Source organism: Dreissena polymorpha, chromosome 3 (genome assembly GCF_020536995.1).
Source record: "Dreissena polymorpha isolate Duluth1 chromosome 3, UMN_Dpol_1.0, whole genome shotgun sequence".
Taxonomy (NCBI): Eukaryota; Metazoa; Mollusca; class Bivalvia; order Myida; family Dreissenidae; genus Dreissena; species Dreissena polymorpha.
The window spans coordinates 25,763,166-25,788,889 of record NC_068357.1 but is presented as its reverse complement, the minus strand read 5'-3'; the positions used below and the strand labels follow the sequence as shown (position 1 = coordinate 25,788,889).

The 25,724-nt window shown below is 35.9% G+C and overlaps 1 protein-coding gene and 1 long non-coding RNA gene across 2 annotated transcripts in view; one reads left to right on the top strand and one right to left on the bottom strand.

Moving 5' to 3' along the window:
* Window positions 1-18,533: 18,533 nt before the first annotated feature.
* LOC127873359 (uncharacterized) lies at window positions 18,534-22,029 on the bottom strand. Its single transcript, XR_008046116.1, has 4 exons — window positions 21,975-22,029; window positions 20,333-20,583; window positions 19,438-19,551; window positions 18,534-18,566 (listed from the first exon to the last, which is right to left on the bottom strand). It is a non-coding gene; the product is annotated as an uncharacterized LOC127873359 (long non-coding RNA).
* Window positions 22,030-22,213: 184 nt separating this feature from the next.
* LOC127872102 (uncharacterized) overlaps window positions 22,214-25,724 on the top strand; it is a 15,277-nt gene continuing 11,766 nt past the window's right edge. The window contains exon 1 of the mRNA XM_052415431.1: window positions 22,214-22,226. Within this exon, the coding sequence (XP_052271391.1) occupies window positions 22,214-22,226 (13 nt within the window). The remainder of the gene's footprint in view (window positions 22,227-25,724) is intronic.

Below are 25,724 nucleotides of genomic sequence, written 5' to 3'. Positions count from 1 at the left end.
GAGGAGTGGAAGGCCATAGCCGATCAGTTCGCGGCTAAATGGCAATTTCCACACGCCATTGGAGCTCTAGATTGAAAGCATGTAGCCATACTATGTCCCAAGAAAGGTGGCTCATTATACTATAACTATTAAGGTTACCATTCTGTTGTGCTGATGGCCCTGGTGGACGCCGATTACCAATTTATATGGGTAAATATTGGATCGCAAAGAGGATGTTCCGATGCACCAATCTGGAATCAAAGCGACCTCAAGTTGGCAATCGAAAGGGGGTTGATTGGCATGCAAGAAGCAACACCTTTTACAGGTGACGACAGAACAATAGGATACTATATCATCGCAGATTATGCATTTGCCATGAGGACATGGCTCGTGAAGCCATTCTCACGACGAGGCCTTGAGAAGGACGAGCGAATTTTTATCTTTCGCCTGTCTAGAGCCAGGAGAGTTGTGGAGAATGCTTTTGGTATTCTCGCTCAGCTATTCCGATGCTAAATGTCTATTCTGCCACAAAGACCAGACACGGTTGAATCGATAGTTTTCGCATGCGTTTGCCTTCACAATATAATTAGGGTAAGATATCCTGGTGATCAGAACATTCAATTGGACCAAGAAAACTATGCCCACGAAGTTATTACAGGGGCATGGAGAGATGGGTTTCACATGGATAATTTGCAGCTTCCAAGAGGTGGAAATCTTGCCACTATCCGTGCAAAACAATAGAGGCTCTACTTGAAACACTACTTCAACACTATTGGATCTATTGAGTGGCAGGATAGAATGATATAAAGTACCTTGTGACCGGCTTAGCTCTACTTTTAAACGTTTGTATACATACAAACTATAGTGTACTGTATGTATAAGTGGGCGCTGTAAGCAGTGCTCAATATTGAAATTTATCAGTACTCATCTTACAAGTATTGCATTTGTATACCTTCCAAGAGTTTACATTGATTCAAAATAAATTGGTTCAGATAAAAATTAGTATTCGGTGCTTATTTATTCAGTTCAATAATTCTTGCTAGGATGTAACCAGAAATAGGAACAATTACATGCAACCGAATATTACCAAAGTATAGTTAATACTAGAAACTCAAGACAAACTGAATTATTAATAAAGTTTTAATAATAATAAAGAAGTGACAGAGTATCAATGATTTACAGATAATTCTTTATTCTCAAAACCCGATTACGAGAAAAACATATTTCACTTACTTGAGCGAAAATTAGTAATTTGGCTGTCATACAATTATTGTATTTGCTTATGTAAGCTACATGATTAAGAACGATTTTGTGTAAAATGCAAACATCCATTACGCCGTAAGTACCGGTATCAAAAACAATTAACAAGAACATGGCGATGATTCAAAATAATTATGTATGCTGCGTTGCATTAACACGAGTCAAAATACATGTAGCAATCTGAACTTAAAAGACAATGTTATTTATAGAACAAAATGTCCATGATCAATAATAATACATGTTATTGAACATTTACACGTGGAGAATATGACTTTCACAAGATTGGTCTACTGTGGGGATCCCGAAATAATTCATAAGTTCTTTCAGAGAATCCGTCTGACCACTAGTACTGACCTCTGTAGACGTCGGCGGCTTGGATGTGTCATACTTTGGGGCTGGTGTTGATGTAGCTGTTGCGAATGGCTCTGACATCGGTGCGGACTGTGGCCTTCCTGAGTAAGTTGGTGCAGGAATCGTCTGACAAGGGGGGTGTTGGTAGATCTGCTGTCATATTGGTAAATTACCACCGGGGTTTGACGAGTAATAAATTGTCTGAAGACGTCGTGCAGTGTAGAAATCTGTATGCTCCTGGTCGGCTGACTGCATATATGGCTGCACGGAAGGCGGTTTGACGGCAGCTTGCTGTATGCATTTGGATCGGGCCTGGAAGGTATTCACCAATTTAAGTGATTCTGCTTGAAACTCCGACCATAAAGAGTCATCAATATCAGTGATCGCAGAACCAAACCACTGAGCCCACTGACGACGCTCAGCAACCCTGGGGTCTGTTGGTGCAGACATTTCTTCAATACGCCTTTCCTGCAGCTTACTGGACGTATGTATCATTTCTTCAAGGCGTTGTAGAAAGGCGGCAGATTCTTCACCTCTTGTCTTCTTCTTCCGCTTACTGGCTGCAGATGAAGTTTGTTCAACGCTGGCAGTCGACAAAGAAGGCGATTTGGTCTGGGGCAGCTCTTCTCCGTCGTCCTGACTATTGTCGCCTTCCTCGCCACTGTCATCGGAGTCCGGTAACCGCTCTGGATGTCGCTCACGAATTTTGGCCATAAGCTGAAACATATAATGATACATTCAGTAGGGGTTTATTAATGCTACAGAGTGACGCGACCGAACTGGTCTGTCTGTCTGTCTGTCCATCTGTCCGTCCGTCCGTCATTGTGTGTGTCCCAAAACTTTAACCTTGGTTAAAGTTTTATAACTTTTGCATTATTGAAGATAGCAACTTCATATTAGGCATGCATGTGTATCTCACGGAGCTGCACATTTTGAGTGGTGAAAAGTTAAAGTCAAGGTCATCCTTCAAGGTCAAAGGTCAAATATCATTGTATTTTTTTTCCTAAAACTTTAACCTTCATTAAAGTTTGGTCATAACTTATTTAATATTGAAGATAGCAACTTGATATTTGGCATGCATGTGTATCTTATAGAGTTGCACGTTTTGAGTGGTGAACGGTAAATGTCAATGTTATCGTTTTATCCAAGGCATTTTGGTAAACTTTCCATATACTGTCCGTACATCATCCACCCAGGACTTTAACCGTATTTATGTTCGACAAAACTTATTGATCTTGTTCACTAACCGTCACAGACGCCAAGATCATCCGCCTTTTCTTTCCACATAGCGTTATTCTTTCCAGTCAGCTTGTAGTCCGTCGGCATGACCTTTGTTGTATAACATCTCATTCTCCTGAAACAACGTCTATGTATTTTGTACATTATTCACTAAAGCGACAAGTAAACTAGACTTTTAATTAACCTAGCCCTTTTATGCACAGCTATTAAAATATATTGATAATAAAACCAGTTACTAACTGAATGTACATAAAATACCCCGACATATATATAATAAACAAGTATAATGAAAGTATTGCTTAGTCAATACTACGTCCCCGACCGGCAAATGGAAAAGTAAGACCCCCCAACACACACACAAACCTACTGTAACTCATGGTGGTTAGAGTTGCACATACAACATTCTAGTTTAATGTATGCAAGCATTAAGAAAAAATGTTTGGAAAAGTGCTATTTAGAAAGTTTCTGATTCTAAGATCTGTCATTACGTAAAAAATCAGTAGACCGTAACGGAACTCGAACTTGATCTGTCACTCATGGTGGTAGACTCACAAACCAAAAATAAAATGAATGTCTGCAAGCTGTCAGAAAAAAAGTATAGAAAACTGCTATTTTAAAGAAATTTTCTATTTACTAGGGCCGTAATTCCGTCAAAAATCAGTGAACCGGAACAGTACTCCAACTCAATCTGTAAGTCATGATGGTAGACGCACAAAACAACAATTACATGAATATCTACAAGCTGTAAGAATAATGACTAAATGCAAGACAAAACTTGTTATTAAGAGGACCAAATAAACTGTACCAACAATGAATATTACCTGGAACCAAGTCAGAATGTCGTCTCTTTGCTCATTTGTTAAATGCAATGGCTGCTGATGTTGACGCTTGCTATTCTTTTGAGTTTTGTTGGTTCCTCCCGGCTCTTGGTTTTGGATGTAGGAGGCAGACTCTCCCCCAGACACGGCTGATTCCATTATTTCTGTTACGCGCTGTTGCTGCCGCTTGCATGTTCTCTTTTTGGGAGGCATTTTGTGTATGACAAGAGGCTGTGGGTGCAATGTTCAATCGTGGTTCGTTCCTAACAGTCCGTACCAGTCCGTCGCAATTCCCACTGCTTCGTAGAGGACCGTTCTAGTTCGTACTTACCCGTACTAGACCGTAGCGGATCCGTAGTTAGATCGTACTGATTCGCGTTGCATCGTACTTAATCGTACCAGACCGTAGCGGATTCGTAGTTTGATCGTTCCGATTCTTGGCGCTCCGTACTAAATCGCGTCGATCAGTAGCAGTCCGTACCTTTCCTTGTTCGTTTTCAAACATTTTGATGGTAGATTCGTCGAAATCCGTACTCACATCGTTGTGCTCAGTACTGAAATCGTAGCGGCCTACGAATTTTGACAATTTTGTAGTCATTCGTAGCCGATTGAATCGTAGCTCATTCGTAGCTCTGATTCGTGACAGTGTGACCGAGGCATTAAGCAATCTGACGCTAAATTTCCCCCTTTACCAGTTTATGTCATATTTCCAAAATGGTGATACAAGCAATATTAATATATGAGTTTCGTTTGTATTTATTAAAATATTTTTTCAAGTGTTTAGTAAAATTAAAAGACCTGAAATTCATGTTATTAAAAATGGTTGTACAACGTCCATTGTTTAGAAGACAATGTCATCCCATTTATTTTAATCATGTGACTAATGGTCGAGTAAACGAGAAGAATTTCACTTTCAATGACATAACTTTTAATTTCAATTTTCAATGATTTGCTTTATGTTTTAAAATGATACTAACTAATGAAGTAAACTTAAAAGCATATTAGATCGAACGTGTGATTTTTAACAAGGATGTGAAAATATACGAAGTAATATTAAGCTAACCTGCAAGCCTGGTACTGTTGATCTATTAATATTTGACACGTAATTTCAAACGACATTATGGAATATTTGTCTAAGTTTGATGGTAATTTTTTTTTCAAAGTCATATAACGCAGATTGTTATCAACACGCGATACGAACAATTCCGCTGATCTAACGCAATAGCGTCATGCATATAACGATAAGGATCTGTACATGATGCAAATATACGATTTGAAATATTGATTGAAATCATAGAAATAACATCTATTTATTTTAAAGCAAACACTCATAAAACATTCGAAACAAATGTAAGACATGCCATTGCTTGCGCTGAATAATCGTAGTTTCGGAATTGATTTTCAGTAAAATGAGTATTTCTCACTGCGTGTATTACAAGAAATGAGAAACTTCTTTTACAACTTTTTAAACATGTGACATTTGATCATTAGAAAATACAGCGGTATTAAATAAATAATGTAGTACATCGCGTGATGCAAATAGTCCAGTCGATTTGTGCAGATTTTCACCAGAATTGTTCAAGTTGTGATATAGGCATGAAAATTTGCAGAATTCTAGCTAAGAGCATACTGAACAAAATCAGATATGGACCCACTCTCAAAAATTTGCTTATAGGGGAATGGCGGCCATTTTAAAATGGCGGCCGTCAAATTTCCAATAAATACATTAAACAAATCATCAAAAGTTTATAAGTGTATCAACTGACCTGAAATCTTGTATTTACCATGCAAATAACCTTATCAATGTTACCAAAAAACAAATTTAAAATAAATATGATCAAATTAAAATGCGGCCATCTTGAAATTTGAAATTCTAGCCACATTTGTCAAAATCAATGAAAAATATTATATTAATCTCTCTTGAACATTTATTACGATCCATTTTAAACATACACTGCAAACATAATAACAATAGCAAGTGATTGGTATAATTTTAATAGTTTTTTAAACACATTTAGGTTAATTAAGAGTTCATTATCGGTAAAAACACAGATCACATGTGCATGATCAAATAAACATTTATTTCAAGTCCAAAGTACAAGTAAATGTATTCATTTCCTATCATTTTGCCCTCCACATTAACATAGAGCTGTGCAGCTGAGAGCTGCTTTAACCCACTTGCAACGTCCTCGGCAGCAATTTTCACTTTTGCATCAACATCTGATGAGTTCAGCATAAGACTCAGAAGCTTGCTGTAATTAATTAGGTTGTCCAGAAAGGTTCCCACATTCCATCTTTTTTGCGCTTCCAACCACAGGAGCTAGGTGGTTGGGGCTCTTGTTGTTTGTTAAGTGACTGTCCCCAGCCTGGTAAGCCGTTCTATTGATGTGTTGGTGTAACTTGGCAGAGCTTGGTGGGATATTATAGATTGCACGCCCTTTTCGATTAAACAGATCTTTTCTTGCCTCATCTACGGTTATGCACTCACTGCTCCTGTCATACAACAACACAACAAAACGTTCAATGTTTCAAGTACATTCATTAATGCTATCGATACCTGGTTTATCACTCCAGTTTCGAAATCATTAGTTACATCATCAAAGACAGACCATGTTTCCCATACAGTCTTCTTTCCACGATTAGAAAAGGATTACACTTGGTCACAGCGGCTTAAGGCATGGAAGAAAAGAAGTGCACTGGACATGGAAGGTCCAAAATTGGCAGCGATTTCATGAACTGGTATGTATTTTAGATTTTTACCGACTCTACATGCTATCCACAAGTTAAGTATGTTCAGTTTATGCACAATCGATATTGCAATGACAACAACATCTGTATCTACGGTTCTGATCATTATTTGACGCATACCGGTTTGTACTACATCCTTAACGTGTAACATTATGCGCGCGTCTGCCTCTTCGTGGTTACACGGTGATATTTGGCTTGTATCCTTGCTTGGGCCATTGCATACAACTTCCATTCTGAGTGTCGAGATCACATTCTTGTCATCGGTTGCTTTAAATGTCGATAACTGTTCGGCTAGATAGATAAATAACTCTGTCTTATGGTCATCAATGCGAAGAAAGGATTCCAAGTTTCCTGGAATGGCTGAATCTGCCTGAACACGTCTTTTTATTCCTTGTCCACGCTTGCCACGAGTTGAAGCTTTTAAACTGTGTTCGCGATATTCATCCCATATATAACATCAACTCTGCTACACGTCTTCAATTTGCTGTCAATTTAAGGAAGAAACACGATTTGGGCATAATCTTCGAACGTCTTGCAGAATCTTGGCTTCATCATTTTGACAACTACAGCTCCTTCTAAGATCAAAGCTTCTATCTCAGGACTGTAGTTTGTGACGTGATGATCTTCTCTAGAGGCACTAACAAATCTGACTTTGAACCGAGTCTCAACTGTCCGAATTGTGAAAGAGAATGTGGATACGCTTGATTCTCATGTCGAAAGAATTCGTCAAGATTACCATCACGAGCCTGCCAAAAGATATACAACTGAGAAAATAACGATACATTTTGTTTCAGTAAACTAATTTGCTATTTATCCTCTGCGACAACCTTGGATTCTTGACGACTGAATAAATGTAATTTGTTTTGTTTTATGGGATCAGAAAGTGGTTTACTTCGATTGTCCAATCTGTCCCCCATATATTCCTGGCATTGATTCTTCCAAATCTGTTAAATATTTTTGTATTTGCAACATTTGGATCAGCAATGTCACCCGTGCCTAGGACAAGATCCTCACATTCTTTCAAAAATGGATTACTCATTTCCTCAAGAGTATTTGCCATTGCTTGGACTTGTTTAACAAATGAATTCTGTTCACTTTCTACTTGCTCATGGTGTTTTATGTCCGGCCCTTTAGTTTGTTCTTGCTTGATACGTTCTTGTGAAATCTCAAACTCATTGACCACACGAGCCATTTCTGGACCACATACCATCCATCGTAGAAGTTGAGATGCATTCTCTGTAAGCCCGATAACTCCACCTTTCTCCCTTCACTTATTTGTTGTTTCGCTCATGAGCATGGTTGATATCTATTGCAGAAAATACGTGGTGAGTTTTTTTGTACAACAAAATGACCCTTCTTGAATTCTACGCTGTCCAATGCAATCATATCTATCACATGAATAGGGAGCCAACGAGCGAAATTTGGATGGACCAAAGTGAAGAACCAGATAATTAACATGGTTAAAGATTCTTTATACAGCTCAAAATTTCTTTCTCGTAGAGACTTGACAAAGATAAGAATTATCAGTTCAAACTTCAATGTAAGTGACCAGAATTTGAACTGTGGACTTTCCATTTCTCTTCTTTCTTTCCACTCCTCAAAACTGAGACTATTATTGACCCCTATATCATCGACAGTGTCTTAGAAGTGAGTATAGGCTTTATGCATCAAAATATGTAATGAGCAAGCAGTTATCTGGTGCGCATGTCGGGTACAGCACACTCATTCCTTAAGTCATCACATGTAACTAACATGTGATGACTTAAGGAATGAGTGTGCTGTACCGTCAGATGCAACATTAGACTGACTCAACGCATTCACCCAGCCACTATCCTGTAGCCAATTTCCAATCGTTCTCAAAGCAGCAATCTATATGTGAAAACCACCAAGGTTATAAAGTGGCTTATCACATGCCTGTATCACATGCCATTACAGGCATATGGCCTGGATTAAGAAAATTGACACACTCTTTGATAATGGAAATTGAGTGCCGAATCATTGCAGCAGACTTTGCCTCTTCCTGAAACAAGCGTTATACGGAACTTATGTCCGAAGGAATAGTCTCTGACTCTGAGATAAATTTGCATGGAAGGCAGACCATGGCATTGTATCCTTGCCTCTATCATCACCTTTTTCAATCTCCTGGTGTACATGATGAAGCCACATGTAAATTAACAAGATTAAGCACAATTAAGCTAACATATAAGCACAAAATATGTTCAGATAAAAATCTTAAGTTTGATGCTATATCCAGAATTGCATTATCAAAGCAATGGTAAGGGCTACATAGATCTTAAATATTTGTTTGTATTTCTGTGCAAAATGGCCTTTAAGCAAATATAAGAAGTTATATGCGCTAGTGTTATTTTTTATACTACATGCTTTTATATAAATTATAAGATCTACTCATAATATATACATATACTCTAAGTCTTGTGCATAATTGAAATTGTCTGAATGGATCATCAATGGTCCTTCCAAAACTGGTACAGCAGCTGGCTCCTTCGGGACAATGACAGGTGGTACTTTTGAGTATCTTTCTGGTAATGGTTTTATATTGACTCTTTTCAGGTTTTCATTGATAAAGATCCCTTCTTTGTCAGTACCTAGGTTATCATTTTCTTGGTTTTGAAATAGAGAAATCGCTGTTCCATGCAATGATCCTTTAGCTGTAGTGGAGCTTGGATTGTGGTCAATATTATCAACGAAGTTTTGCTGGACACACAAAATCATCATTTTGAAATCTGTCATAAATAGAATTTCCCATAGCTGTCGATATATTCATCAACAATAATGTGTTAGGATAAACATTAAAAGTAATATGTAAGCGTTTGTAATTTTAATGAAAAGAGATTACCTACTATTAATAAAAATAATTTTTAAAATGCATTTTTTTTTTGGCAATTTTGAAAAAAGTAATTATCAAAATGGCCGCTTTTTAAGATGGTCGTTATATTTTTGCCAATTGAAGACGTTTATTGATTGGGGATATTATTAGTGATTTGTATTCCAAATTTTATTGAAATAGATGAAAAAATATAATTGTTATGATTTTTTGAAGATTTTTAATGAACAAATTATGGCCGCCATTTTAAAATCGCTGCCAAAGTGCGCCATTTTGATTTTTTAAGATGGGTACATATACGAAAGTAATTTTTGTGACCTTAACTCCATTTCTGCAAAGTTTCATGCTTTTATCATTTTGTGAAAAATTTTCGCACAAATCGACAGGGCTAAAATGCAAGTTTTATGATAAAATACAAAATATATAGATTCCAAATCAATAAGTGATGCGCTAAATTGTCAATGTAGTCATGTTCATTAAAGGGAAAGAGTGTAGTGTTCCAGATGTATATCTCTGTTTATTCAAGTTAACGCGAAGCCTATGTGCAGCACACAGAATTATTTTACACAAAGTTATTTTAGATAATACTCAATCAAATAAGAAAAAAAAATTATCGACTTACAGCGCTTTTACAATTAAGTTGTTACGACATTAAATATATATAAGACCTTTATTAATACGTATATTGACATGCAATTATATAAGGGAGAGGTGGGGGTGAATGCTCACGTGTAAATTGTGCATATACGCACCAATTGTTAGTTAAAGAGATGGCCTGAACGCGCACAATATCCAGCGAACCAGCGAAAGTTTCACATTAGGAACAATCATAATTTTGCGCATTTTGGCCGAATGATCGTGCGTTGGTAGTTTTTCTTTTGATTATTTGTCAGCATTTTGAAATTAATTCATAAAAAGTATGAATTAAAAGGTTACATTTACACTATTGTAGCATCAAAAAAGTATCATCTAACTTTCGACCCACCTGCCAAGCGATGGGTCGGTTTATTCCATCACAAATCGCATCTTGCGTTCTAGTTTACTAAATTCTGTTCAATGGATCGAAACTTCTGTTTCGATAAAAAAACGCGTTGAGTGTTCGTTACACTGAACTGACAGTAAAAAGCATGCTTGATCAAATCAAAATTAAAACACACGCTATAAGATATTCCAAAACATAATGAAAATAAAAGTAATTATTTGGTTGCATTCAATCCTAAATTCGGCGCAAACATATATATAATATAATGTATGAATGATGCTTGCTTTATAAATTCCACAAAGAAATAAAGATTGATAAATGCATGTGAACAAACATGGAGATAAAATTAAAGTTTATTTACTTCCTTCAAGAATGTTCGAGTGTTTGCATAATATATTATATAAAACCAAAGGGCGATTGGAATTTGCACTTAATAAACAACTTTGTACATACACTATGTAGTTAAAAAAAGGGCTATCAATATAAACACGTTTATGAGGGTCGCCTATATGTGAATTCGACCGAAAGAAAAGTGCCAACTTGTCATAAAATACGCCCGTTGAAAGGTTTGGGTTATATTGTTTAAAATTTGATGATTGTAACTTCAAAATAGTTTAGTAAGAGAGCGACAACATTTATTAAGCAACTTTCGAAAAATCAAAGGGCTATAACTCAGATGTGATTCACGCGATATGGATGGTTATCACACGTCGCCAAGATTCAAGCCCAAAACATTGTGGCAAAGTTTGATTATGATGCAATTAAAACTAGTTTAGTTTAAGGGCGAAAAGGAGGTTATTTTGACCATTTGTTGATGCTTCAAGGCCCATGTTTTGGGCTTGAAAATATTATGGCGCAGTGATTCTAAGGAATCATCGGACTTGCCACCAAACAGATCCACCATCAAGCATTTGCCAATATTTGATATTTCCTCTCGATACTTGTTTAGAAGGAGGAATGAACTAGCACATGACTTCATGATAGGAACAGGTTTTATTAATTTCTATAAAACTAACATTTTACCGATGTCGAAAATCCTTACAGTTGAATCTCGACCTGTGTTAGCATGAACAAAGAGCAACTCAATGCACACTTCGTCGCCTAAAAGTTCTTTAACAAAGTTAATAGTATACACTTTGCGTTCCTTTTGCTGTTTACATCAGAGCGGAAGTTGATTGTCTTATTTTCCCTTACAGAGAAATGCAGGGGCAAGATCAGCAAATCTGTATCCTCACCGATTAATATGATGCTATGGCGGGATCGGTCCACAGTTGCTTTTTCAATTTCAACGTCTGCATCCCCTGGTGACACAACGACATAACATACCCGTTTAATACGAGCTGTGCTGATCAGAGCAATCATGCCTGCCTTGTTTTTGCCACGAGACAAAATTATTCCCTTTTGCACGAGCATTCTATTTCTTTGGTGGAACTCACAATAGGGTTCACGCTTTGTCCTCTTCCCTGGCGTGTGTTGTCTTTGATAGAAGGATCGTCTTCGTAACCATCAACACCATTGTCGCTTGTCCATAACGCCATTCCATGTAAACAATGAATTAAGCAAAGAGCGACTATCAAACACGTAACAATCTGTTTCAGGAATACAGATCATTACCACCTCACTTGATGCGTTTTCAGCATGATCTTAAATTGCCTGAATGATCTGAGGCTTGTCTGCTTTATGAAGTATGGTCTTGGCTTCAAAGACGGAAGAGGGATGGGGACTCAGTTTATACGACAAAACCTCTTCAAGAGAAAGATCTCCAGATTTTGACACTACCAGGAAACGCTGGGACAGAAGTGCACGATCAATAGCACGGTCCTTAGCTATCTTAGCAGCGGACCTATTCCCAAGGGTTTTGACTGCTCTATCTTTTCTCTTAAATTTATAAGCAAATGCCGAATTTCCTATGATACCGCTTATGATCTTGTTCCCAACCTCCTTAAATGCATGCACGTTCACATCTGACCCTGCAACTATTCCATTGAAATGTTTCTTAGAGTAGGATCAGCTGTGTAGGGTGAGCAGTTTGTAATCGGTGTCTGCATTTTCTCGAGATCAGAAGTATATCTTTTGATGCGCAACTCAGTTTAGTCTATGTGTTGTGGGCTTGTAGTATATACCAGTAATCGGAAATCCTGGATTGCACAGTTGTAGTCGGATGTTACAGGTGCAGATAGGGTCCAAAGGTTTTGCATTTCCTCGGTCGCTCACTGCCGCGACCTAGACCCACTGTGCTCAATGAGAGTCTTCATCAATTTTTGCTCAATGACAAGATCCCTGCTTAGCCCAGCCCAGCACTAATTGCTCCTACAAACAACGTGAAAACCATCAACGAACTTTCGATAAACGTCTGAGTGCGTTTCCTCTAGGCTGCTCATTTGATGAAGATAGCAATAAGCAGATCGCAGATAATTGAAGTGCCCAGCTGCAGCAAAGACGGATAGACTATCGGATACTGCCTACAAATGCATCAGCCAACATCCAGTAAGATCTGCCTTGATCAACATCATTGTCATGCTTACCATAAGCTGATAATTCAGCCATAATTGGCTTGTCTTTGATGCATTGGCAAGTTCATGTTTCTTCTTCTCTGTAGCCGTCTCGAGTTTGATCAAAATCTCAGAACATGTATAATCAGCTAACGTCGTCTCGCCCTTAAGAAGGGAAGAGTACAACTCCTCTGCCTGATCCAGCAGTATCTGAATCTCGGGATCTTCCTGGGTCATTTCGGCTATAAGCTGGCTGTGTAGGCACTTGTCAACAAGAAACTGACCCCACAAAGCCCTCTGGACAGCTTTCCCTGTCATAATGTGCACACATGTATTTTCCCCATACACAGTCTCAAGTATGTTTTGAGACCGGTTCCTTCCATGAGGGATTCAATGGCCCCCAGCAAGTTCGTGAGTGTATAAAAGCAACCCGACATCAGAGCAATGTTTTTTAGGAAACTACTTTGTGGCACATCAATGATGATTTCGGCAGCCGTACAATAAAAAGATTCATCAAACGTTACAATGCTGGGAAGGTTGTGCTTCATGGCAAGGTTGCAAACAAAGTCGTATGTTGTCATAATGCACAATTTGTCCCCAGAGTACATATTGATCATAGGCATGAATTTGACTTACGACTGCCCAAGGTGCTGGCTTCCCTGATGCAAAATATGCATCATTCCCTGCTAAAGGAGACTTCCATCAAAATATCGAACCCCTCGTCATTATCTATAAATCGCGGCAGGTCCCCAAATACTACCTCATGACAAACATGTCTTGCCAACCGGTATTCAAGGATAGGAATTTTTGTCTTATTTCTAGTGTTCAGCTCTGAGGTATGTTTTCGCGGAAGTAGAAAGTAGTTCGTCCGTGTTCCGGGGGTGATAGATACAATGACACACATCCCATGAAAAGTACCGTTGACGTCAATGGTGATAATATTGTGGTCAACATTATCGGCGACAAAGAGAAAAGACATCTCCAACAAGTCTATATCACTACCCAGGACATTAGGTTCCACAAAATCCGCTGCATGTTTCTCAAATCTCAAAACTTCTGTATATGGGCCAAATATACTGGCGTTGTTGACACAACCTTTAAAGAAACAAGTATGAGGCTGTGTTTAGCACATGCAGGTCTGATATGTTTGTACACTAGTGGTCTGTATAGATATTTTGTTGTTTATGACGGTTGAGCTTCAATATCGGAAGTTTGTATACAGGGTTTTACTGGGTATTAAAATTTAAAACAAAACATGAAAAACTATTAATTATAAAACTACGAAAAAAGAATAGCACGTTAGAGTCATTTGTTATGCACTTTAGGTCATTGTGTTAGCGGTCATTTGGACGCCATGTGAGAGTTCTCTGTTCCGTACAAGACTAACATATTTATCCCCACGCTTTTAAAAGCGTGGGGATATTGTATTGATCTCCGCTTTCTGTCCGTCTGTTCTGGACACTATATCCTCCTACACTGTTAGCACTAGAACCTTGAAACTTACACACATGGTAGCAATGAGCATATGTGCGACGGTGCACTATTTGGAATTTTGATCTGACCCCTGGGTCAAAAGTTATGGGTACATAAATGGGTAAAATGGGTAAAAAGCTTATTTTACTAACAACATGCGACGCACATGATAATTACTTTTAACCCAGGGGTCAGATCAAAATTCCAATCAGTGAACCGTCGCACATATGCTCATAGCTACCATGTGTGTAAGTTTCAAGGTTCTAGTGCTAATCGTGTAGAAAGCGATAGTGGCCGACCACGCCCAGCCAAAATTTTGTTTTAACATAACTTATTCATTTATTCACCAATAAACTTCAAATTAATATTGAACATCTCTTATGACAACGGGGTCTATCTCGACCATCCATGTCCACATTACCCACCCCAGGGCCATTGATAGAGGTAAAAGCAGCTTGGTTCCCGTCCACTTTCAAATTTATCGAAAGGTCCACGGGTACTACTTCCCCGTACCCCCAAATTTGTTTCGTACCCAATTTTTTTTCGTACCCAATTTTTTTTCGTACCCAAATATTTTTTCGTACCCAAAATTTTTTGTACCGATTTTTTTCGCACCCAAATTTTTTTTCGTACCCAAATTTTGTTTCGTACCCGCTTTTTTTTTCGTACCCAAATTATTTTTCGTACCAAAATATTTTTTACCCAAATTTTTTTCCGTACCCAATTTATTTTTCGAACCCACATTTTTTTCGTACCCAAATTTTTGTTCGTCGTACCCAAATTTTTGTTCGTACCCAATTTTTTGTTCGACCCAAAAAAAATTTCGTACCCATTTTTTTTTCTAATCCAAATTTTTTTTCCTACCCCATTTTTTTTGGCATAATTTTTTCATACCCAAAATTTTCGTACCTAAATTTGTTTCGTACCCAAAATTTGGTTTAAACATAACTTCTTCATTTATTCACCACTGACTTCAAATTAAAACTGAAAATATCTTATGACAACACTGTCTATGTCGACCATCCATGTCCACATTACGCACCTCGGGGCCCTACCAACATAGGCCTTGTCCACCCAAAATTGCCTTTTAATATAACATCTATGCGGCGTGGGGATACGCGTCGGCCCCTGCCGCGCCACTTCTAGTTTTTATTGTCTTAATGGGTTATTCGAGCCCCGAAACCTAAGTAAAGACACAAAAGTAATGAAATTTGAGTGGATAGTCACATAGTTATCATCATTAATAGGTTTTGGCGTCCGATTTTGGTAAACTTTTGATATGTTATTAAGGGCATTCTACCCTACCAGGATCAGTTAAAATACCTTTTGTAGCAATTGTTCGGGGGTTAGGTGGTATTTTTTCATATAATGACCCGACTAGTAGTATAAAGCGAAACATATTGCAAGGAATTTAAAAGTGATATCAAAAACACAAAAATAAAGTTGTGTTATGTTAAATCACAGAGAAAAAACAGTATAAGTAATACGCGTCTGGCCTATTTGAAAAGATTCAGTACCCACGGTCATGTACAAATAGTGCGTCATTAACTTACATGGTAATTTTAACAGATATTTCGTGCAATCGAATGCATACATATTGCAACTCATCTTAAAGTTTTTTATTTCACGGAGCGAAAACAGACGAAAGAAATTAATTGTGTAATAACACTTATCAAAAAAGTTACTAATTGGCACAATCCTATACGTTCAGTTTCAAGCTCAAACTGATCTGGACGTGTGGTAGTGCGGTCTCGTTCGCTTACGCAGTGAACCGGTCACGGGACGGTTACGAGTTATGTAACTTTGTGGGCACTTTTGTAATACGGAAATATTTATCGAGTCTAATTAAAGAACGTTTATTTCCGGTCAGGATGACACCACTGACTGGTTGTAATTCAATTAACTTAAGGCGTCCAGTCAGATAAGCCTGAATACACTCAAAGAATTAATCTATAAGTGAAAACCAAAGCAGCTTTAACGAAATAACTAACTGTTATTATAAGAACTAGGAAAATGAAGAACAATGGCAGAGAATTAAGAACAGGTACAAGCCAAGTCTAAAGAATCAAAGTATCGGTAAAAATAAACAAAATACAGCAAATACCTTAATGAATGTAAAAAGAAGTTCACAATCTGTCAAAAAACTGATATAAATATTAGTTACTGTTTATCTAGAAGTTGATTCAAAAATTTAGTTTAGAAAATAAGTCTAACTTAATCTAAAGAAAACAATTTATGGAGAGTGGGAAACTCCAGTGACTCAAATGTAAAAAAGAAGAAGAATTTACACACGTTATTTCAATCAAAAGAGTCATTCTAATTTAGAATATGCCAAATAAAAATTAGCTAAATGATGAGAATAATTTGGAAAATAATGCCAAAATGGCTTGATGCTGGTCTAATAATAATTTAGAGTTTAATTTATTATTTATTTATAAAATTTCCCACCTTTTACTAAGAGTTTTTACCTTTTAAAGAAAGCATCAAGAAGTGATTAAATCAGCCAAAACAGCTGATTTTATACAGTTCTGAGAGCACTGGCAGAACAGTCTATTTTCCCTCAGAACAGTCCATTTACAGACATTTTGACTGGTTAAAAATATAATCTCTGCTCATAGATCAAAATATAATAAAAACACTCAAATCAACAATATTATTTAAATTGAACAAAACCAAAATACTTTTAATAAAATATGCAAGCTCTACGTGCATTCAGCTATAAAACGCACCAATAATCAATAATCAAGATCTTTGTACTGGGGAACTCTGTAGTTTTTTTTTCAAAGATGGCTTATCAGTAACAGTTCCCATTATTGATTTATTTGCAACAAACTGATAACAAATGTGACAAAACAAGTAGTACAGATTTACACAAGAAATTACAACTTAGCCAAAATTGTCATTATATTAGAAAAATATGCATTTTGAAGTAATATACCTCTAAGTGTTTTGAAACGAAGGGATCTAACAAATTCCAGAGCTAATATAAAAATAGATTAGGGAACCTGAGTCAGCAGGTTAAACAAGGGAGTTAACTATTACAAAGTATGTATAGGTTATCTTTTTTTAACATTATGGCTTATCAGATTCTTGTGAAAAATGACAAAATAAAATAAGTATTATGTAATGATAATCAGCTAAAGCTAAATTTTATTACACGTGTCACGTCAGTAAAATTATTGTTATGGTATGGCTTCTTAATGAAAGGTAAATAAAACGAATAATAAGATTGGACATATTTCCCTATTTACATTTATTAACTGCGAATATTAGAGTCTTACGTCAGTATCCGAGTTTCCGATAGACATGCGTTTTGAGATCAATTTTATTGAAGTACAACCCCGTTTCATTTACATACAAACGAGCGGTGTTCACAAACCCCTTATGACAAGCCCAACCATTACATTTTCTGGAACAATATTTATGCTTATAAAATGGAATCGATTGGATTATTTTTAATATAAGGATACAAAATAAATGGATTTAGTTAAGGTTGGATGAAAGATTTATTTTTATACACATAACTATATAAAAATGCAAATGTAAGGTATCAATCGTTGTATCTGAATAATTCCAAAGGCAATATTTTAAGTGACATATACTATTCAAAATTTGCTAAGAATCACTTTTTATAGTATGTGTAATTTGCAGTTCAACCCTAGCTAGATTCAGCCAGCGTCACGCATCAATGATAAATCAATACATAAAAATAAAATGAAAAACACACATTCTAATATCAAAACCTGCAAAATAACAATTTAAAATGAACGTAATCCGAGATTGAAGATAATGTGATAATAAAAAGTGATCCTTCGCAAATTTTGAGTAGTATATTTTTCTCTCGATGTTTCTGAGTCGAAACAGCGCGTGAAAAAAACGTCTTCACATTACCAACCTATTAAATCACATCTGTTTATTCATTTTTACCAAATTGAATGTTCTCATTTGCACCCCGAGGCCGTTCAACATATTCATGTATATATTTGACACTATTACACGAGTATGGCAACAATTTATTTAACAACGTTGTGCACAAAAATGTGATATATATGCAGTCGTGCAAGGCTGGAATACTCAACTCGGATCCGCCTATCGGCTCGTCCAATATAGCATGTCAGCTAAGAACTCGTCAAACTAAATAACCGCATTGTTCATAAAGCTGTTATATTGGACGGGTATTAAATCGATATTCACTGATCATAAACGATGAACATAACCACATACTCGTGTTGAATGTTCGCTTATTTCGCCATACATTAGCACTCGTTAGTTTTCTCGTTACGGTCAACCTAAGTCTTGACAAAGGACATGGTAGCAATGCTGCTAACACCTTCGAGTTCAATATTCTCACACGTGATTTTCAATCTTTGCCCACACAGCTGGAAGATATAAACATATTTGTGTTTCTACATTTGAAATCATAAAACTTGTAATTGATTTGTATGAAGTACTAAGTATTCAATAATCTGTTAATTCATTGATATGCTGCATACGCAGACCACTTGATTTAAACAATACATAGTTTTTGTTTAACACATATCATTCAATAATTATTATTTTCTTCACAATAAAAACACAAGTTTTGAAAGATTAATGTATTCGAAATAAAATTACGAGCTATAACGCAAAACAAATGCGGGTATAATAACATTTACCTATTATCTGGAATCAACTAAAACAACGTGAGAATGCAAGTATACCAGCAAGCGAAAATTGTTGCAATCAGTAACTTTTTTTATTAATTATACGTGACTCTTATTAATACCACTGGCGTCAACATCTTATGTCAACAATTTTAATTACCGGCATATATAATTATTTAATATAATTATTTTTCCTTTCCGCACAACTACATGTAAGAATTAAACATATGATTTATATAAACAAGCATGGTTCGCGAAATTACTGTGATAGTCGAATATGATTAATAAACTAAGTGTAACTCAAGTGGCAACAGCGAGCATTCCTATCATTCCTGCGAGTTCCTGTTAAGGAATGTTACGAATTGTCATTACATGAGACAAACGTCTGAGTATCGACCGAGATGTAAAACAACATTTATTTTCGATAAGTGGACATCACTTTTAAGCTACAGGATAAGAAAACACTTGAGTGAAGTTTTATTTTTACCTGATACCGTTCTTCGTAATAACATTTAATTTTGTAGGCCAATATTATTGCAGAAAGGATTCCACAAATGTTTAAGTATTAATACTGAATGGGTTACAATATAAATGTTTTAAAACTTACTTTATCGGTTTTCATACGTTGTGTAACAATACACAAAGCTTCAAGTAAACCGTTGTGATAGACACTTTTGAGCATTTCCAAACATGATTCAACCTCATCCAATGTAAGTGCCTTCTGAAATATATTAAAAAGCTTAATAACCACAAACGTTCAATAGATAATAAGAGTTTTAATGTGCTCAAACCACACGATTTTGTTCAAAGCCAGGAATCTTCCTTACACAAACTGTGCACATGTTATAAAAATCACAAAGCACATGAGTTTCGACACAGAAGACTTACAAATAAATTATTCATGTAAAAAACTATGTTAATTATACATATAAAGAATTATATATGTAAAGAAATCTGTAAATTATATATGTTAAGAAATATGTAAATTATATATGTAAAGAATTATCATGATTAGATAACATGTTCAGCATTGAAACCTATTATCGAAAATATTCTTATTACTTTGTATGCGCATTGAAATGGTCAACTGATGCCACGTGGACATTTTATATTGTAGCGTGCATAGCTTTAATAAGGAAATTAAGGATCCTGTAACCTACGACTAAGAAGAAAAGTATATAGAACTTTGGAGCTAATTTCGAAGATGTCCGAGAGATTGGAAAACTTGTGTGATTGTACAGAAAAGAAAACACGAAATATTGTGAAAAGATAATTATAATTCTCAATTTTATTTGATTAACCGAAATACATCTCCACAAAATGTTCGCGAGATAAGAACCGGAATTCAACAATTGAAATTGATTAATAAGCATGCAATAAAATGAATGTAACAAACATAATCAGAAACGAAATTCCGGTTTACGTTCGCAAGTCATTTATTTATGGAAGGGACACATGCTCTTTGTGCATATAATACGAATCAATTTATTGACGCTGTTTACCTGATACTGTGTTGGAATAAAGATAAACGTCTTCAGAAAGACAGCAACAGGCTTGCCAATATCGATCATTTCGATTTTACGCAGTCTACATTGCAGAAAATGTTTTCTTGGAAGGTCGTCTATATGCTCTATTTCTTGAACGGCGTCTTCTGTTTTGCATTCGATACAAAGCACGTCTGCTTTCTTTAGTACGTCTGCTTTCTTTAGTAAGTTATCAATAAGTGTCAACTTGTTGAGTTTTGCAAAGTTGTCTGTGTTTGAAAATGAAAAGAACGGCATATACTATTGATTAGAAACATGCATGAGGCATTCTCTTACAAAATGTATTTATACTGACTAAAGTTATAAAAACTTTATACTATTTAATGAACAAAACATTTTTTCAACCATACTGTCAAGATAGATCAAACGCATTGTTATACAAAATCCATGTACATTGTATGCACCCAAGGGTCCTCCATTGGTATGTATGAATAATACAAAAGCAAAGTGTGTCAAGTTCCAATTGTGATGCCTTTGAGATATTAATAAATTAAGGAAAGTTTGCCGACTTTAATTGTTCATAAAACCTAAGTCGCTAACTTATCGTGTCAAACATATTTTAGCTGTGTGTTAGTATTTTGATCGCATTTCGAGCTTGTGTATGAAATTAAAATACCGAAGACAGATATACTAAGTACATTTTTTTTCTTATATAATGTTTAGTTTAAGGAATAATTGCCAGCGCCGGAGAGTATTCAACTCTATTGGTCCACAGCGACATCATATTTTTAAGGAGCAGTTTACTGATTATTAGCTGACAAACTAATATAACAGCAGGGTGGCAATGTACATTGTTATGAAACCAATGTTTGGAGACTTGTCAAATTATTATGAATTAAACTATAATTTGTTATTAAGAAATATGCAAGCAAGTGAAGTCCTCTGCCTATTACAACGCATATAAATAAACAATTTTGAATCGCATTCTTTTTGCGATTGAAATTGTTTACCGTTTTACAATCAAACAAAAAGCTCTTTTGTCAAAACAGTATTAAGATCAAGTTGTATATTTAATTGTATGAAATGCCCAAACCAGGCGTTTGCTATCTAGTGAAAGAAATGGTGACAAAATCCTGAGACATTTGTATTTATTTGTATAGCACTTCCCTGATGTTATAAATTTGAGGTGTTCGACTTACAATATTTATTTTTATTTTATTATAATTCACATGGTCTTGACATTTCCATATGTTCTTCTCAAGTTTTTTTATCTGACCATCGAAGAGACGACTGACAAACACAATTGGGCGGACAGACGGTGGGAATAAATATTTCAACTACATATAACGACACTCTCTAATGTACGTATGACGCTAATAGACTGATATAGTTTTGCATATTCATTGACACTCAAACGGACAAAGCACCGGGCGGAGAACGACGCAGGGCGGCCTTTAATCGCCGAGTAGGTATACAAAATTTGCATGATCATTTAAAAAAAACATTTTTTCTTGAAATAATGTAAAAAAGGGATCTTATCTTTGACATCAGGTGAACAAATGCTGTTACTGATCTTCGCATTACCGTTTATAGTATCAAAATTGTGTTCGTTCATAAGTCTAAGCGCATTAAATAAACACATTAATAGTATAATACATACCTAAATATTCTTGCCATAAACGTGTTTTCACCCGACATAATTCTAAACAGTCAGGTACAACCTACAACTTTTGTTTTGAAAGGACAAGGATCAGGCGTGTTAACAAAAGGTGTGACGTGAACCTGAAACTCAAAATTTAATTGTGCTTTAAAATGATAATTGTAAGCCAGATATACGTCTCGCGCAGTTACGTTCTTTACATGATAATGTGTTTGTTTACTCTCCAAGTTTTCTGCATGATGCTCAATAAAGGTAAGTAAACGTTCAGCTGTGATGTAATCATCATTAATTGTGCATTTTGATGTACAGTTTGGTAGTCTGCATTTCCCCCCGTTAGCTGTCATCGTTAAAGCCTCTAAAATGCATTTTGTGAAAAAGCTCGATTCTCCTTTGGTCGACAACCGCTTGACTGTTTGGTCCACATGCGTTGATCTGAATCATCTTTTTTTGGTCTAAGTTCCCTTTGAACATTTGAACAAATTTTGGATAGCAGCAATCTAAAAATACCATTGTCTTTGTTATTGCAAAATGCTTGTTTCTTTCAGAGAGTTAGAGAGCATTTCTGGTAACACATTCATATCAAAATGACAGTTATTTGTAATATCGAGGCAATTGTTCTGATTGTTATGTCCGGAATAGTAAAAAAGCAGCGTATGGATTTTTGCCTCATTGACAAGTTGTTCCAATGCATCATATAGTTTCCTTCAATACTTTCTGATCCTCCGATTGACTTCTGGTATGATAGTATGCAGATGATCAGTCCTAAAATAAAAATTATTTAAGCAACGTAATTGTACATGATAAAATATCGCCATACGAATCGAGACCTGCTGAAGTAAAACTCTAAAAGTGTACCATTGATATTTATTCAAAATACGGTTTCTGGATCGATATTATATAAATTAAATACCCCATATGCAGCTGAGTATTTGTTTTTGATTAATATTTGCAATAGTTTGAGTATTAAAATTCCAGCTGGGAAATCGACTCCTTGTGTAATGCGCAAACGTTTGAATATCAAATATCCAACTTGATATTTGTCAATTGATCGAAATTTATTTAAGTTCGATACGCAATATCCTCCTATTCAATATTGAGGTGATTATTGAATATTAGCTCGATATTTGCTTAAGTTATAATACACAACAATAAGTTGCGTATTCGACGCTGTCTTTAAAGTCGTTATAGTTTGAATACCCAATAGCCAACTGGGCTTTCAAACTCTGTCTCGATATTAACAATACGTCGCAATGATATTCTCCATATGTCGAATACACAATACCAGCTGGAAATTCGATCTGGAATCGATATCCGCTAAATTTTAAATACATAATACCAAGTTGGGTAGTAAACCCTAGTTTGATATTTGAAATGGTTCGAATTTTTCAGTACCCAGCTGCGTAATCGACCCTGGCTGCTTAATTTCCGCACTAGTTTGATTACCCAATAAACAGTTAAGTATTTACACTTTCGCCTATCTTACGGCAAACACCTCCCAACAAAGTAATTTGACCTTAACCGACCTGATTACATGCATATATATATTGCAAATTGCGCTAGGATATTGCAGTATAACCTTTTTATCGAATTCGAGACCTTTTGTTTTATATAATAAGTCGCGCGGAAACGAGCCAATTAATGGAAGGACAGACGCCGGACTTAGTATATACTTATTATGGTATTGCGTATCAAACCCGACAAACTGACCTACGTTGAAAATAAGAATCGGACACAACGCAAAATAGCAACTTTATTCTCAAAAACTCAGAGAGCATACTAACAAAAGAACCTTTAATATGAACAAACAAAAATAGTTCAGAACATATGCATTCTTGCTTATAAAATGTATGGCGAGTTTTAAGCGTGCAAAAGTTTAAGTGTACAATAACAAGTTTCGCAAGTACGACCGTGCTGTTCATACCTTATGCACATGGATGGTAACACTCTAGATGTATCAACAGTGGCAAACGTTTTAATATCCTCTCGAATGTACCGAATTGATCATACCCTGCTACAAGAATGGCACCAACACCGATACCTAATTTAACAATATACAATTATTAACGAGTGGATTATTGAATGTCATGTAATACGACGGTAGCATGCAATATTATTCTATCTTTGGAAATAATTTTCGTTTGGTCAAAATGTCAATAATGATTCAACATATTTCTACAAAAGAATTAAAAGCAAAACGAGAGTCTGTTCATGTCGCCTGATGTGTCATCGTTGATGACAGTTTCTGAACTTGGTTACAACAGAAAACACTATGTCCCCTTCTGCGCCGCTTTGATTTTTTTACCATTGACCTTGAAGGATGACCTTGACCTTTCACCACTCAAAATGTGCAGCTCCATGAGATACACATGCATGTCAAATATCAAGTTGGTATCTTCAATATTGCAAAAGTTATGGCAAATGTTAAAGTTTGACGCAAACAAACACACAAACAAGCAAACACACAAACCAAAAGACAGGGCAAAAACAATATGTCCCCCACTATAGTGGCGGGGAGGGGACATAAAAAAAGTTGACTCGAGCTTTTACTTGAAATTATTACTTACACATTTAATGTAGCCATTGATTATTTTGCTTAACACATGACATGATATAGTTTAACACGTGTCAAGTTATTCAGGAATTCATCTAGCATTTTGGCTATAGAAATGCTCCCATTAGATCTCTGACATGATAGTATGACCTTTTCCATGACACCACCTAGAGTGGGTTTACATTGGCACCAAATTTTTCAGTATCCGTCGCTGAAGCAACAATAACAAGTAAAAGTTGTCCTATGACATTTTATTTTGAGACCTTTGAACTCGAAGTAAGTTCTTGGTATTAAATTTAGCCGTATAGATATTGCGTGAATCACAGTCCCATATACAAAAGACTTTTTTGCAATATGTTTACAGATAATTTACTGCACGAGAAGTTTAGAACATGACTATTATGTAAGTAATATTGTAATCTAGTTTGACTTATTGTTTTAAAAGGGAGCCATCTTAACCTATATGTATTACCTTGATTACGAAGACATTTTTGTTTATGTGTGTAAAACATCGATTGAAATGGGTTAACCTTTATGCCAAATTGTTTTAAAATCATTCAATGCATGTAATAGTTATACCAAGCTATACACGTGTTAAACATTTGACCTAAGAATATGACCCTGATCTTAAATCAGCAAATCGGCGAACGAAACCTTAGGTATTTTAGTTTCATAATAAATAGTCTAGAACAGTCCCCCTGGGATGAGCAGGTTCTTTTACCATCTCAAGATGAACAGGATCTATATCCATACAAAGGTTTTTTAACAATCAATCTCCAAGGAGTATCAGGTGTTTTTTTTTCCACATGTTTTAAACGGAAAGTATTCCAACCTTTTATTCAAGGCATCAACAACACATTTAAAAGTATAAAGTTTGGTTATTACTGGATTTTATAGTGTTAACTTAGAAAGCGTTGTAAATAAGGCGACACATTTTACAAATTAAAAAAAACACTATAATTGTAATTTAGCGCACAGCCGAGTTCAAGTTAAACACAAACGGAAACAGACAGGACCTTTTGTTTTGACTACACATGATCCAATTGTAATATTGGCTTAGATATGTTTCAGAGTTTAATTTAGTTTAAACCTTTTTATTTAAGCTCAATTGCATTTAAAGTACTAACTACTTATTTGAAACGCTCTCGAGTCCGTTCCCTGGCCATACAACCAGTACTTGGTGTCTTTGGGGAGATTTT